The sequence below is a fragment of the Hemitrygon akajei genome, chromosome 8 (genome assembly GCF_048418815.1).
Source record: "Hemitrygon akajei chromosome 8, sHemAka1.3, whole genome shotgun sequence".
NCBI lineage: Eukaryota > Metazoa > Chordata > Chondrichthyes > Myliobatiformes > Dasyatidae > Hemitrygon > Hemitrygon akajei.
The window spans coordinates 165,342,016-165,355,633 of NC_133131.1; the positions used below are offsets into that span (position 1 = coordinate 165,342,016).

Here is a 13,618-nt window from a genome sequence, read left to right on the forward strand (position 1 = left end):
AATGTGGCAAATGTTCAGGGGATATTTGCGTGGTGTTGTGCACAGGTTCGTTCCAATGAGACAGGGAAGTTATGATACGGGACAGGAACCCTGGTGTACAAAGGCTGTAGTAAATCTCATCAAGAAGAAAAGAAAAGCTTACTAAAGATTCAGAGAGCTAGGTAATATTAAAGATCTAGAAGATTATGAGGCTAACAGGAAGGAGCTTAAGAAGGAAATTAGGAGAGCCAAAAGGGGCCATGAGAAGCCCTTGGTGAGCAGGATTAAGGAAAACCCCAAGGCGTTATACAAGTATGTGAAGAGCAAGAGGATAAGATGTGAAAGAATAGGACCTATCAAGTGTGACAGTGGGAAAGTGTATATGGAACCAGAGGAAATAGCAGAGGTACTTAATGAATACTTTACTTCAGTATTCACAATGGAAAAGGATCTTGTCAATTGTAGGGATGACTTACAGCGGACTGAAAAGCTTGAGCATATAGACATTAAGAAAGAGGATGTGCTGGAGATTTTGGGAAGCATCAAGTTGGATAAGTCACTGGCACCGGATGAGATGCACCCCAGGCTATTGTGGGAGGCGAGGGAGGAGATTACTGAGCCTCTGGCAATGATCTTTGCATAATCAATGGGGACGGGAGAGGTTCTGGAGCATTGGAGGGTTGTGGATGTTGTTCCCTTATTCAAGAAAGGGAGTAGAGATAGCCCAGGAAATTATAGACCAGTGAGTCTTACTTCAGTGGTTGGTAAGTTGATGGAGAAGATCCTGAGAGGCAGGATTTATGAACATTTGGAGAGGCATAATATGATTAGGAATAGTCAGCATGGCTGTGTCAAAGGCAGGTTGTGCCTTATAAGCCTGATTGAATTTTTTGAGGATGTGACTAAACACATTCATGAAGGTAGAGCCATAGATGTTGTGTATATGGATTTCAGCAAGGCATTTGACAAGGCATGCAAGGCTTACTGAGAAAGCAAAGCATGGGATCTAAGGGGCCTTGCTTTAGGGATCCAGAATTTGCTAAGAGTGGTTGTAGACGGGTCATGTTATGCATGGAGGTCAATGACCAGTGGTGTGCCTCAGGGATCTGTTCTGGGACCCCTTCTCTTTGTGATTTTTATAAATGACCTGGATGAAGAGCTGGAGGGATGAATTAGTAAATTTACTGATGACACAAAGGTTGGGGGTGTTGTGGATAGTGTGGAGGGCTGTCAGAGGTTGCAGTAGGACATCGACAGGATACAAAACTGGGCTGAGAAGAAGTGGCAGATGGAATTCAACCCAGATAAGTGTGAGGTGGTTCATTTCAGTAGCTCAAATATGATGGCAGAATATAGTATTAATGGTAAGACACTTGGCAGTGCAGAGGATCAGAGGGATCTTGGGGTCTAAGTCCATAGGACACTCAAAGCTGCTGCACAGGTTGACTCTGTGGTTAAGAAGGCATACGGTGCATTAGCTTTCATCAACCGTGGGATTGAGTTTAAGAGCCAAGAGGTAATGTTACAGCTATATAGGACCATGATCAGACCCCACTCAGAGAGTACCATGCTCAGTTCTAGTCAACTCACCACAGGAAGGATGTGGAAACTATAGAAAGGGTACAGGAGAGATTTACAAGGATGTTGCCTGGATTGGGGAGCATGCCTTATGAGAATAGGTTGAGTGAACTTGGCCTTTTCTCCTTGGAGCGATAGAGGATGAGAGGTGACCTGATAGAAGTGTATAAGGTGATGAGAGGTGGATAGTCAGAGGCTTTTTTTCCAGGGCTGAAATGGCTAACCCAAGAAGGCACAGTTTTAAAGTGCTTGGGAGTAGGTACAGAGGAGATGTCGGGGGTAAGCTTTTTAAGCAGAGAGTGGTGAGTGCATGGAATGGGCTGCTGGTGACGGTGTTGGAGGTGGATACGAAAGGGTCTTTTAAGAGACTCCTGGATTGGTACATGGAGCTTAGAAAAATACAGAGTTATTGTTAACCCTAGGTAATTTCTAAAGTACGTGTTCGGCACAGCAATGTGGGCCGCAGACCCTTAATCGTGCTGTAGGCTTTCTATGTTAACAAACATCTCAACTGTTAGGCCCTTGAACAAAAAGAGGTAACTACACTCATTTAAGGACTCTTATCTTGTTATTTCATGCTTGTTATTCAGTCATTGATTTATAGCTGCATTTGCAGAATTTACTGTCCATTGTTTACAGGTAATGTTCTATAGATTTGCTGAGCATGCCCGCAGAAAAAGAATCTCAGGGTTTTATGTGGTAATATGTATGTACTCTGATAATAAAATTTACTGTGAACTTTGTACATTACAAGCCCCCAGAAAGCATCTCTTCAAATAGATAATAACATATACAAAATGCTAGAGAATCTCAGCAGGTCTGGCAGCACCAACAGAAATGAATGAACAGTCAACATTTCATGCCAAGACCCTTCCTCAGGACTGGAAAGGAAGGAAGAAGGCACCAGAATAAAGAAAAGTCGGGGGAGGGGAAGGAGAACAGCTGGAAGATGATAAGGGAAGCCAGGTGGATGAGCAAGGAAGGAACCCGATAGGAGAGGACAGTGAACCATGGGAGAAATGGGAGGAGGAGGAGAATCAGGGGAAGGTGATAGGCGGGTGAAAGGAGGTAAGAGACCAGGGTAGGGAATGAAGAAGTGGGGAGGGGGAGGGGTTTTGTTTTAAACCAGAGGGAGAAATCACTATTCCTCTAATCAGGTTGGAGGCTACCCAAATGGAATATAAAGCGTTGCTCCTCCACCCTGAGAGTGGTCTCATCGTGGCACAAAAGGTGGCCATGGGCTGACATGTCAGAGACATTCGCCATGTCAAATAGATTTCTGCTTAACCTGTCTAATACCAGGCAGTGCAGTTAACTAGATCCCAATATCGGGGAGGACACTAAGCTCACTTGTCTTTAATTTAGGTGCTTTTTTGTTAAATTCTCTTCCTTTGTAGCATATTGTTATTGTATGCTTAATCTTGCACTGTATTAATGCTCCTCATTGGGATTTGGGGTTTTTAATTTTGTAAAATGTTTTGAAAAACTAATAAAAAAAATTTAAAAAAAAACTAGATCCCAATATCCATGACTGCTCTCATTTTCCCATACATTATAAAAAAAAGATCAATTCAAACAACATAGTAGTGAAAATTTGAAACTATCAACTAGAAAGAAAACAAATTTGACTCATGTGGAAAAAGAAAAGAATCGACAACATTCAGTGCAGAAATGAAACGCAATTAAATACAAGGACACGATGATGATAGTGTTTACCTCCTGCAGCAAAAGAAAAACATGGAAAAGGTTGAATTCTATTATGAAATATTATATTTTACCTTTCACTTTTAAATGAGCTGTTGATTGTTTATCCCCAGAATCACAAATATAGTCACCAGCATCTTCTGGTTCCACATCATGGATTAACAGTTCAATGTTGGGACCTTGCTGTTTCATTTCATATTTCCCACACGGCACCAGTGCCACTGATTCCTTTCGCCATTCCACTGCTATATCAGGTTTGGTAAGCACACAGAATAGTCTGGCTATACCACCCTCTTCAGCTTCCACATTCTCAAGCTCTTGTTTGAAAAGTACTGGTAAAGCTGAGAAACATAAATTTATTGGATCAATAATTCAATCACTTATGGTACTCATCTTTACAAGCTTTTGTTTCATTGTCTTGATTGGATGATTTTTACTCTGGATTAAACCCCTGTTCTTATATGTGGAGGTACACACTAAAATGAATCTCATGTTTCCAATGGGGAATATATGCACAGAATACAGAGTGAAGAAAAAGAATTACATTATTAGCAACACACACAATATGATGGAGTAACTCAGCAGGTCACGCAGCATCTATGGAAAGGAATAAAGAGCTGACATTTCGGGCCGAGAACCTTCATCAGGGCATTATTATTTGCCCAATAAGACTCCTTGTTGAGAGAAAAAGGATTATAAAATTATGCATGCTAAAAAAGCTTCCTCTATTTTAGATATTAGAAACATAGAAAACCTACAGCACAATACAGGCCCTTCGGCCCACAAAGTTGTGCCGAACATGTCCCTACCTTAGAAATTACTAGGCTTACCTACAGCCCTCTATTTTTCTAAGCTATTTTTCTATTTTTCTAATTATTATAGCAGCATATATTGTATTTTGACCCTGCTGCTAACAGGTAGCTGTTCATAACGAAAAAAAATGCTCAGATATGAAAATGAAAAAGTGGGCTTAATCAAGCCTTTAAAATTAAGTTTTAATCAATTTCCTTTCATAAGCTATTTGTGAAAACAAAAGAAAACCTAATACAGCATTCAGTTTTGTTTGTGCAAAATTATTTGATATACAGAATCAGGCCCTTTGATCCATCTAATCCATACCAAACTATTATTCTGCCTAGTCACTGTACCTGCATCATAGCCCTCTATACATTTTAATTCATGTTTGCAGAGATCGTGTAAATCAAATGTCATGACATACTCAGTGTGCAATCTATGCAAGGTAGTACCAAGTTACACAAGATAGAGCACCGTTCCCATGGGAGCACCTTTTAATAAAACAGATGGGATAGGAGTGATGAGTTAAATTTAAGAAATATAAATTACCTCTGGAGGTTCAACTAATTGTCAAGATCCATATATTAATTTATTTAGGTTCAGGTTTGCAGAGGCATGAAAACAAAGGTGGTGGAAAATGGTGTTAGAAAGGAATTAGCCAGCAGTGTTCTGGATGTCCCATTGATGTAGATTGGAAAGGCAGACGTACAATGGAATAATGAATAGGTATCAAAGGTAGAGGCAATAATATAGCAGCAAATGAGACAAGAAAAAGGTCACATTACTAACATGAAAATAGATGCACATATTGATGGTACAGAAATGTCCAAAGCTCATCTCATAGTGAAAAGCGGCATCAGTGTTGCAAGAAATATAGAAGAATATAAAAGCAAGGATGTAATGCTGAAACTTTATAAAGCACCGTTGAGGCCTCACTTGGAGTATTGTGCGCAGGTTAGGCCCCTTATCTTAGAAAGGATGTGCTGAAACTGCAGAGGGTTCAAAGGAGGTTCACGTAAATGATTCCAGGATTGAATGGCTTGTCATATGAAAAATATCTGATGGCTCTGGGTCTGTACTCACTGGAATTCAGAAGAATGAGGTGTGACCTCAGTGAAACCTATTGAATGGTGAAAGGCCTTGATAGAGTGGATGTGGAGAGGATGCTTCCTATGGTGGGAGAGTATAAGACCAAAGAACACAACCTCAGAATAGAGGGGTCTCCTTTTAGAATGTAAATGAGGAGGAATTTGTTTAGCTAGAGAGTGGTGAATCTGTCAAATTCTTTGCTACAGACAGCTGTGGAGGCAAATCTTATATATACTTTAGGCAGAGGTTGATAGATTATTAATTGGTCAGGGCATCTAGGGCTACGGGCAGAAGCAGGAGATTGGGGCCAAGAGGAAAATTGGATCAGCCATGATAAAATAGCAGTGCAGACTCGATGGGCCAAATGGCCTAATTCAACTCCTATATCTCATGGTCTTGTGGAAATTTACTTCTGTTTCTGACAGATTCTACGCTCAGGAATGAAGCTGAGTAGTAAGCAAAGGAGCTCGTGAGTGAGACCAAAGATGTAAATTATTTTTGTATTTGTTATTTAGATGAAATTTCTATTCTTCTGGAGGCCAGGCAATTAGTCTGATAATTTAGGAGCAGATGGGTCAAAGAGAGTGAAGTTATCTATAAATCTGCAAAGGTTATCTATGCCCTAGCTATATAAATTTTGCACAGTACTGTAACATGGATGGGAAATTGGAAAGGGCCATGAAGAGAGTCTTGGAGAATTTAGAGGTGATGGGATATGTATGAGAAATCGTTGCAGGTAATTACCTGGTTCCAGTTCAGTTTACAAATGAAATAATAATGAGATAATGGCTATTTGTTCACTATTAATTCCCAGGGATATACAAAATTACTGTAGCAATAAAAGATAAATTAACCATGTGTTTTAATTTAAAACATGCTGATTGTATTCTGGACGAAATATGTTCTGGCACGTTGGCCTTTATAAATCAATGGATTGAGTACAGGAGTTGGAGTGTTATTTTGAAATTACAGAAGATGTTGGAGAACTTAAGAGTAGTTCTGGTCAGAACCTTCAGGAAAGATATTAATAAGACTAAAAGAGTCAGAGAAAATTTACAAGGCTGTTGCCAGGATTTGAAGACCTGAGTTATAGGGAAAGATTTAATAAGTTAGTACTTTGTTCCCTGGAGTGTAGGAGAATGAGGGGTGATATGAGAGTGGTGTATGAAATTATGAAGGTTATAAACAGAATAAATGCAAGCAAGCTTTTTTCCACAGAGGTCGGGTAAGACTAGAACTAGAGGTCATAGATTAATAACGAAATTATAATTATTTAAGGGGGATCTGAGGGGGATCATCTTCATTCAGAGGATAGTGTGCTTACAGAACAAACTGCCAGTGAAGTGGCGAATGTGGGTTCAATTTCAAAATTTAAGACGAATTTGGGCAAGTACATGGAAGGGAGTGTGATAGAGGGCTATGATCTAGGTGTCAGTCGATGGGACTTGGCAGAATAAGAGTTTGGCATGAACTATATGGGCTGAATGGCCTGACTCTGTGCTGTGGTTCTTTATAACTCTGACTGCAACTCTGATCAAATGCTAATTTCTAATTACATCTATGGAGGTAAATTAACATCAGTATCCTTATTGAGAATGAAGAGGATAAAATCAAAGCAAAAATCAAGGAAGAATTAAATGTCTTCAATTAAGCTGTTAGCATTCTAGTAAAATATATAGCTACTCAAACTAAAATTTAAAGAAATACACTGTGTTAAATAATCAATTATGATTTTGAATATTTTATGTCATATCTCTCATCTTTTAATGACACAGAATTCCATTGGGCATGTTGAGAACATAGTGACTATCAGAGCAATTCCATCAGTCTGATGACGATGAATTAGGACCCTGGATGAGAACCTAAACTCCAGGCCACAAAATCCGATCTCACCAATTCACATACAAGGGGCGTCACCATCGCTTGTGCCTTCTGCCCACACAGAAATCCAATCCCAACATGTGCCGACGACTCCGGGTCTACCAGCGCAACATTCTACTCGTCACATCCAAAAGACCTCCAGTAGATTAAACAAATGTGATTGTCCTTTTATAAATCCATTCTGGCTCTGGTCAATCCTATTATTATTTTCTGTATTATGATACTTTTCATTATAGAGTTTCCTTGCTACTGACATTAGTTAAGCAGATAGTAGCACTCTGAAATATACTATGCTGCAAACTACAGGAAAAATTCCAGAAATTAAATTCCTTTTGCAAAATTCTCTAAGTTCACTGGCAGGGTAAGGGGAGCAATGTCAGCATCCTCTCCCTAAACAATATCCCTGCATAAAGATTCTAATTATATTCACCTGACTACCAAGAACTTTTCAACAGCAGACTCTTGAAGTGGGCATCCTATAGCAAGCTTATTCTCAAAGTCTCTGAAAAATTGAAACATTCCTACTAACTGGTCCACGACTGACCATAAAGGAGAATTATTCAGTATGCTATTAGGAACTTTCATCCATTCACTTTTAGATAGGCATGTCAACAGGAGCTGGAGTCATTTACCACATACAACATGCGACAGACTCTTGAAATTGAAATGAGTTAAATCTAACTGAACTTTCAGAACTTTTATTATATCAGAAAATAATGGAAGCACTCAGATTAGACAGCATCTGTGGAAAAAGGGATTAATACATTCAACAGATCACCGTTTGAAATTTCTGCCAATTCTAATAAGATTCCACCACCAGCTATATGTTCTCTCAGTTCGATTTCAGCGCCATGTAAAGTCCATTTCCTTTGTCATTCCACGATGCAACTTTCCATCATCAACCAAATCTCATCTTGTGGCATTTTCCCACAATATGAAGGTTTCATCACCAGGTCATAGGAAGACTCAAATGCGCAGGTTTGAAAGAGGCTGCAGAGGGCTGTACACTCAGCCATCTCCATAGGACCATAAGATATAGGAGCAGAATTAGGCCATTTGGCCCATCATGTCTGCTTCACTATTTCATCATGGCTGATCCAATTTTCCTCTCAGCACCAATTTCATCTTCTGCCCATATCCCTTGATGCCCAGACCAATTAAGAATCTATCAACCTCTACCTAAGTATATATAAAGACTTGGCCTCCAAAGCTGTCTGTAGCAAAGAATTCCACCCATTCACCACTCTCTAGCTAAATAAATTCCTCCTCATTTACATTCTAAAAGGAGAACCCTCTATTCTGAGGCTGTGTCCTCTGGTCTTAGACTCTCCCACCATAGGAAACATCCTCTCCACATCCACTTTATCAAGGCTTTTCACCATTCGCTAGGTTTCAATGAGGACACATCTCAATCTTCTGAATTCTAGTGAATACAGGCCCAGAGCTATCACACACTCTTCAAATGACAAGCCAGTTTTTGTTAACCTTTGAACACTCTTCAGTTTTAGCACATCCTTTCTAAGATAGGGGCCAAAACCTGCTCATTATACCCAAAGTGAGGCCTTACCAGTGCTTTATAAACTTTCAGCATCACATTCTTGCTTTTATACTCTAGTCCTCTTGAAATGAATGCTAATACTGCATTTGACTTCCTCACCACAGATGCTATTAATCTTTAGGGAATCTGGCACAAGGACTCACTTTGCACCTCAGTTTTTTGAATTCTCTGTCGAATTACAAAATAGTCAACCCATTTCTTTGACCAAAGTTCATGACCAAACACTTCCCAACACTGTATTTCATCTGCCATTTTTTGCTCATTCACAATCTGTCCAATTCCTTTTGCAGCTTCTCTACCTTCCTCAAAACTACCTGCTCTCCAGCTATCTTCATATCGTCTGCAAACTTTGCAACAAAGCCATCAATTCCATCATCTCAATCACTGACACATAACATAAAAAGAATTGGTCCCAACAGACCCCTGTGGAACACCACTAGTCACCATCAACCAACCAGAAAAGCCTTCCTTTATTCCCACTCTTTGCCTCCTACCAATCAGCCACAGCTTTATCTATGCTAGAATTCTTTGTGTAACACCATGGGCTTGTAGCTTGTTAAGCAGCCTCATGTGTGGCACCTTGTCAAAGGCCTTCTGAAAATCCAAGTACACAACATCAAGCAATTCTCCTTTGTCTATCCCGCTTGTTATTTCTTCAAACAATTTCAACAGATTTGTCAGGCAAGGTTTTCCCTTGAGGAAACCATGCTGATGATGGCCTAATTTATCATGTGTCTCCAAATACCCTGAGATCTGAATCCTTAATCTACCCAACTACTGAGGAACCATTCCAGAATCTAGTGATTCATGAAAGATTATTACTAATACCTCCACAATTTCTCCAGCTGCCAATTCCAGAACTCTGGGTGTACACTATCTGGCCTAGGTAACTTATCTACCTTCAGACATTTCAGTTCTCAAGAACATTCTGTCTAGTTATAATAACATCACACACTTCATGGCACCTGATACCTGGAACTTCTACCATATTGCTAGTGTCTTCCATAGTGAGGACTGATGCAAAATACTTATTCAGTTCAGCTGCCATTTCATTGTCCCCCATTACTACCTCTCCAGTATTGTTTTCCAGTACTATGATACCTACTCTTGCCTTTCTTTTACACTTTATGTATCTGAAGAAATATTAGGTACCCTCTTTCATATTATTGGCTAGTTTACTTTCATATTCCATCCGTATCTTCTTAATAACATTTTTTAAGTGTTTTCTGTCGGTTTTTGAAAGCTTCCCAATCCACAAATTTTTGCTCTATGATATGCCCTCTCTTTGACTTCTCTTGTTAGCCACGGTTATGTCATCTTTCCTTCAGAATACTTCTTCTTTGTGATGTATATATCCTGCACTTTCCGAATTGCTTCCAGAAATTCCAGCCATTGCTACTCTGCTGTCATCCCTGCCAGTGTTCTTTTCCAATCAATACTGGCCAACTCCTCTCTCAAGCCCCTGTAATTCCCTTTATTCCACTGTAATACTAATACATCGGACTTTAGCTTCTTCTCAAATTTCAGGGTAAATTCAAACACATGATGATCTTTTGTCCCAAAGGTTATTTTACCTTAAGCTCTCTAAACAATTCTGATTCATTGCACAACACCCAAAACAGAAAAGCAGATCCACTAGTAAGCTCAATGAAGAACTGCTTGAAAAGGCCATCTCCAGAAGACCCAGGAGCAGATTTAGGCCATTTGACCCACTGAGTCCACTCCGTCATTCAATCATGGCTGATAATTTTCTCCCTTTTCTCAGCCCCACTTGCCAGCCTTCTCCCCGTAACCTTTGATGCCATGGTCAATCAAGAACCTATCAATCTCTGCCTTAAATACACTCAACGACCTGGCCTCCACAGCTGCCTGTGGTAACAAGTTCACCACCCTCTGGCTAAAGCAATCTCTCCACTTCATTGTTTTGAATGGATGCCCCTCTATCCTGAGGCTGTACCATCTTGTCCTGAACTCCACCAAAATGGGAAACATCCTTTCCACATTCACTGTCTAGGCCTTTCAATATTTGAATATTCAAAGAGAATCCCGCTCTCATCCTTCTAAATTCCAGCAAGTACAGGCCCAGAGCCATCAAATGTTCCTCATACGATAATCCTTTCATTCCCGGAATCATCCTTGTGAACCTCCTCTGAATACTCTCCAATGCCAGCACATTTTTTCTTAGAGAAGAAGCCCAAAACTGTTCACAATTCTCAAGTGGGGCCTCATCATCACACCCCTGCTCTTATACTCTAGACCTCTTGAAATGAATGCTAACATTGCATTTGTCTTCCTCAGCACACAAGTTAACCTTTAGGGTGTTCTGCACAAGGACTCCCAAATCCCTTTGCATCTCAGAGTTTTGGATTTTCTCCTCATTCAGAAAATAGGCTACACATTTATTTCTTCTACCAAAATGCACGGCTACGCATTTTCCAACACTGTATTTCATTTCCCACTCTCTTGCCTATTTTTCTAATCTTAGTCCTTCTGCAGCCTTCCTGTTTTATCAACACTACCTGCCACCCCCATCAATCTTCGTAACATCTGCAAACTTGGCAACAAAGTCGTCTATTCCATCATCTGAATCATTGCTATACAACATTAAAAGAAGTGGTCCCACACTGACCTCTGCAGAACAGCACCCTTCATGGCCAGCTAACCAGAAAACGATCATTTTATTCCAACTTTCTGCCTCCAATCAATCAATGCTCTAACCATGTTAGTAACTTTCCTGTAATACCATGCACTCTTAACTTATAACAATTACAGCACGGAAACAGGCCATCTCAGCCCTTCTAGTCCGTGCTAACGCTTACACTCACCTAGTCCCACTGGCCCGCACTCAGCCCATAACCCTCCATTCCTTTCCTGTCCATATACCTATCCAATTTTACTTTAAATGACAATACCGAACCTGCCTCTACCACTTCTACTGGAAGCTCATTCCACACAGCTACCACTCTCTGAGTAAAGAAATTCCCCCTCGTGTTACCCTTAAACTTTTGCCCCCTAACTCTCAAATCATGTCCTCTTGTTTGTATCTCCCCTACTCTCAATGGAAAAAGCCTATCCACGTCAACTCGATCTATCCCCCTCATAATTTTAAATACCTCTATCAAGACACTCTTAACCTTCTATGCTCCAAAGAATAAAGACCTAACTTGTTCAATCTTTCCCTGCAACTTAGGTGCTGAAACTCAGGTAACATTCTAGTAAATCTTCTCTGTACTCTCTCTATTCTGTTGATATCTTTCCTATAATTTGGTGACCAGAACTGTACACAATACTCCAAATTCGGCCTTACCAATGCCTTGTACAATTTTAACATTACATCCCAACTCCTATACTCAATGCTCTGATTTATAAAGGCCAGCATACCAAAAGCAGGGAAACTTGGTAAACAGCCTCATGTGTGACACCTTGTCGAAGGCATTCTGAAAATCCAAACATGCAACATCCACTGCATCCCCTTTATCTATCCTACATGTAATCTCCTCAAAGAATTCCAACAGGTTCACCAGGCAATATTTTCCCCAAAGGAAACCATGCTGACTTTGTCCTATCACATCCTGTGTCACCAAATACTCCATAACCTCATCCTTTACAATTGACTTTAACATCTTCCCAACCACTGAGGTCAAACTATCTGGTCTATAATTTACTTCCTGTTGCCTCCCTCCTTTCTAAAAGAGTGGAGTGACATCTCTAATTTTCCAGTCCTCCAGAACCATGCTACAGTCCAATGATTCTTGAAAGATCGTTACTAATGCCTCCACAATCTCGACCACTACCTCTTTTAGAACCCTAGTTCATTTGGTCCAGGTGACTCATGTACTTTCAGGTCTTTCAGATTTTTGAGCACCTCCTTTGTAATAGTAACTGTATTGACTTCTCTTGCCTCACACCCTTCAGCACCTGGCACGTTGCTAGTGTCTTCCATAGTGAAGACTGATGCAAAATACACCTTTAGTTCATCTGCAATTTCCTTGTCCTCCATTATTTCTTCTCTGGCCTTATTTTTTTAGCAGTCCTACACACACACGCACACAAAATAAAGCTTTTTCTATCCACCTTGATATTGTTTGCTAGCTTGCTTTTCTGTCCTGTCAAAGGGTCTCGGCCCAAAATGTTGACTGTACTTCTTCCTATAGATGCTGCCTGGCCTGCTGCATTCCACCAGAATTTGCTGTGTTTTGCTTGAATGTCCAGCAAATTTCTTCGTGTTTGCGTTTCCTCCTAATGATCCTTCTAGTTGCTTTCTGTAGGTTTTTCAAAGTTTCCCAATCCTCTATCTTCCCACTAATTCTTGCTTTGTTGTATGCCTTCCTTTTAGCTTTTACATTAGCTTTGACTTTTCTTGTCAGCCACGGTTGTACTATTTTGCCATTTGAGTATTTTTTATTTCTGGAATATATCTATCCTGTACCTTCCTCATTTTCCCCAGAATCTCATGCTATTGCTGCTCTGCCGTCATCCCTGCCAGCATCTCCTTTCAATTTACTTTGACAAACACCTCTCTCATACCACTTTATCTCCACTGAAGTAATGCTACGTCAGACTTTACCTTCTCCTTACCAAATATAAAATTGAACTCAATCATATTGTGATCACTGGCTCCTAAGACTTCCTTTTCCTTAAGCTCCCTAATCGCCTCCAGTTCATAACACCCAATCCATTAAAATTGATCTTGTAAGCAGTCTAGAAATTCCCCCTTCTGTAATCCAGCACCAAACTGATTTTTTTAATCTACCTGCATATTGAAATCCCCCATGACCATTGTAACATTGCCCTTTTGGCATGCATTTTCTATTTCCCATTGTAACTTGTAGGCTTGGGGGTCTGTATACATCTCCCATCATGGTCTTTTTACCCTAGGAGTTCCTTAGATTTATCCACAAAGATTCAACACCTTCCAACCCTATGTCAACTTTTTCTAATGACTTGATTTAATTTTTCCTTAATCAACAGAGGAACACAACCCCCTCTGCCTTCTTGCCTATCCTTTCTATATAATGTGTATACTTGGACATT

General features: G+C 40.1%; 1 protein-coding gene across 1 annotated transcript in view; it reads right to left on the reverse strand.

Moving 5' to 3' along the window:
* LOC140732397 (obscurin-like) overlaps positions 1-13,618 on the reverse strand; it is a 530,964-nt gene that overhangs the window by 271,938 nt on the left and 245,408 nt on the right. Inside the window, exon 54 of the mRNA XM_073054987.1 lies at positions 3,336-3,602. Coding sequence (XP_072911088.1) covers positions 3,336-3,602 — 267 coding nt within the window. The remainder of the gene's footprint in view (positions 1-3,335; positions 3,603-13,618) is intronic.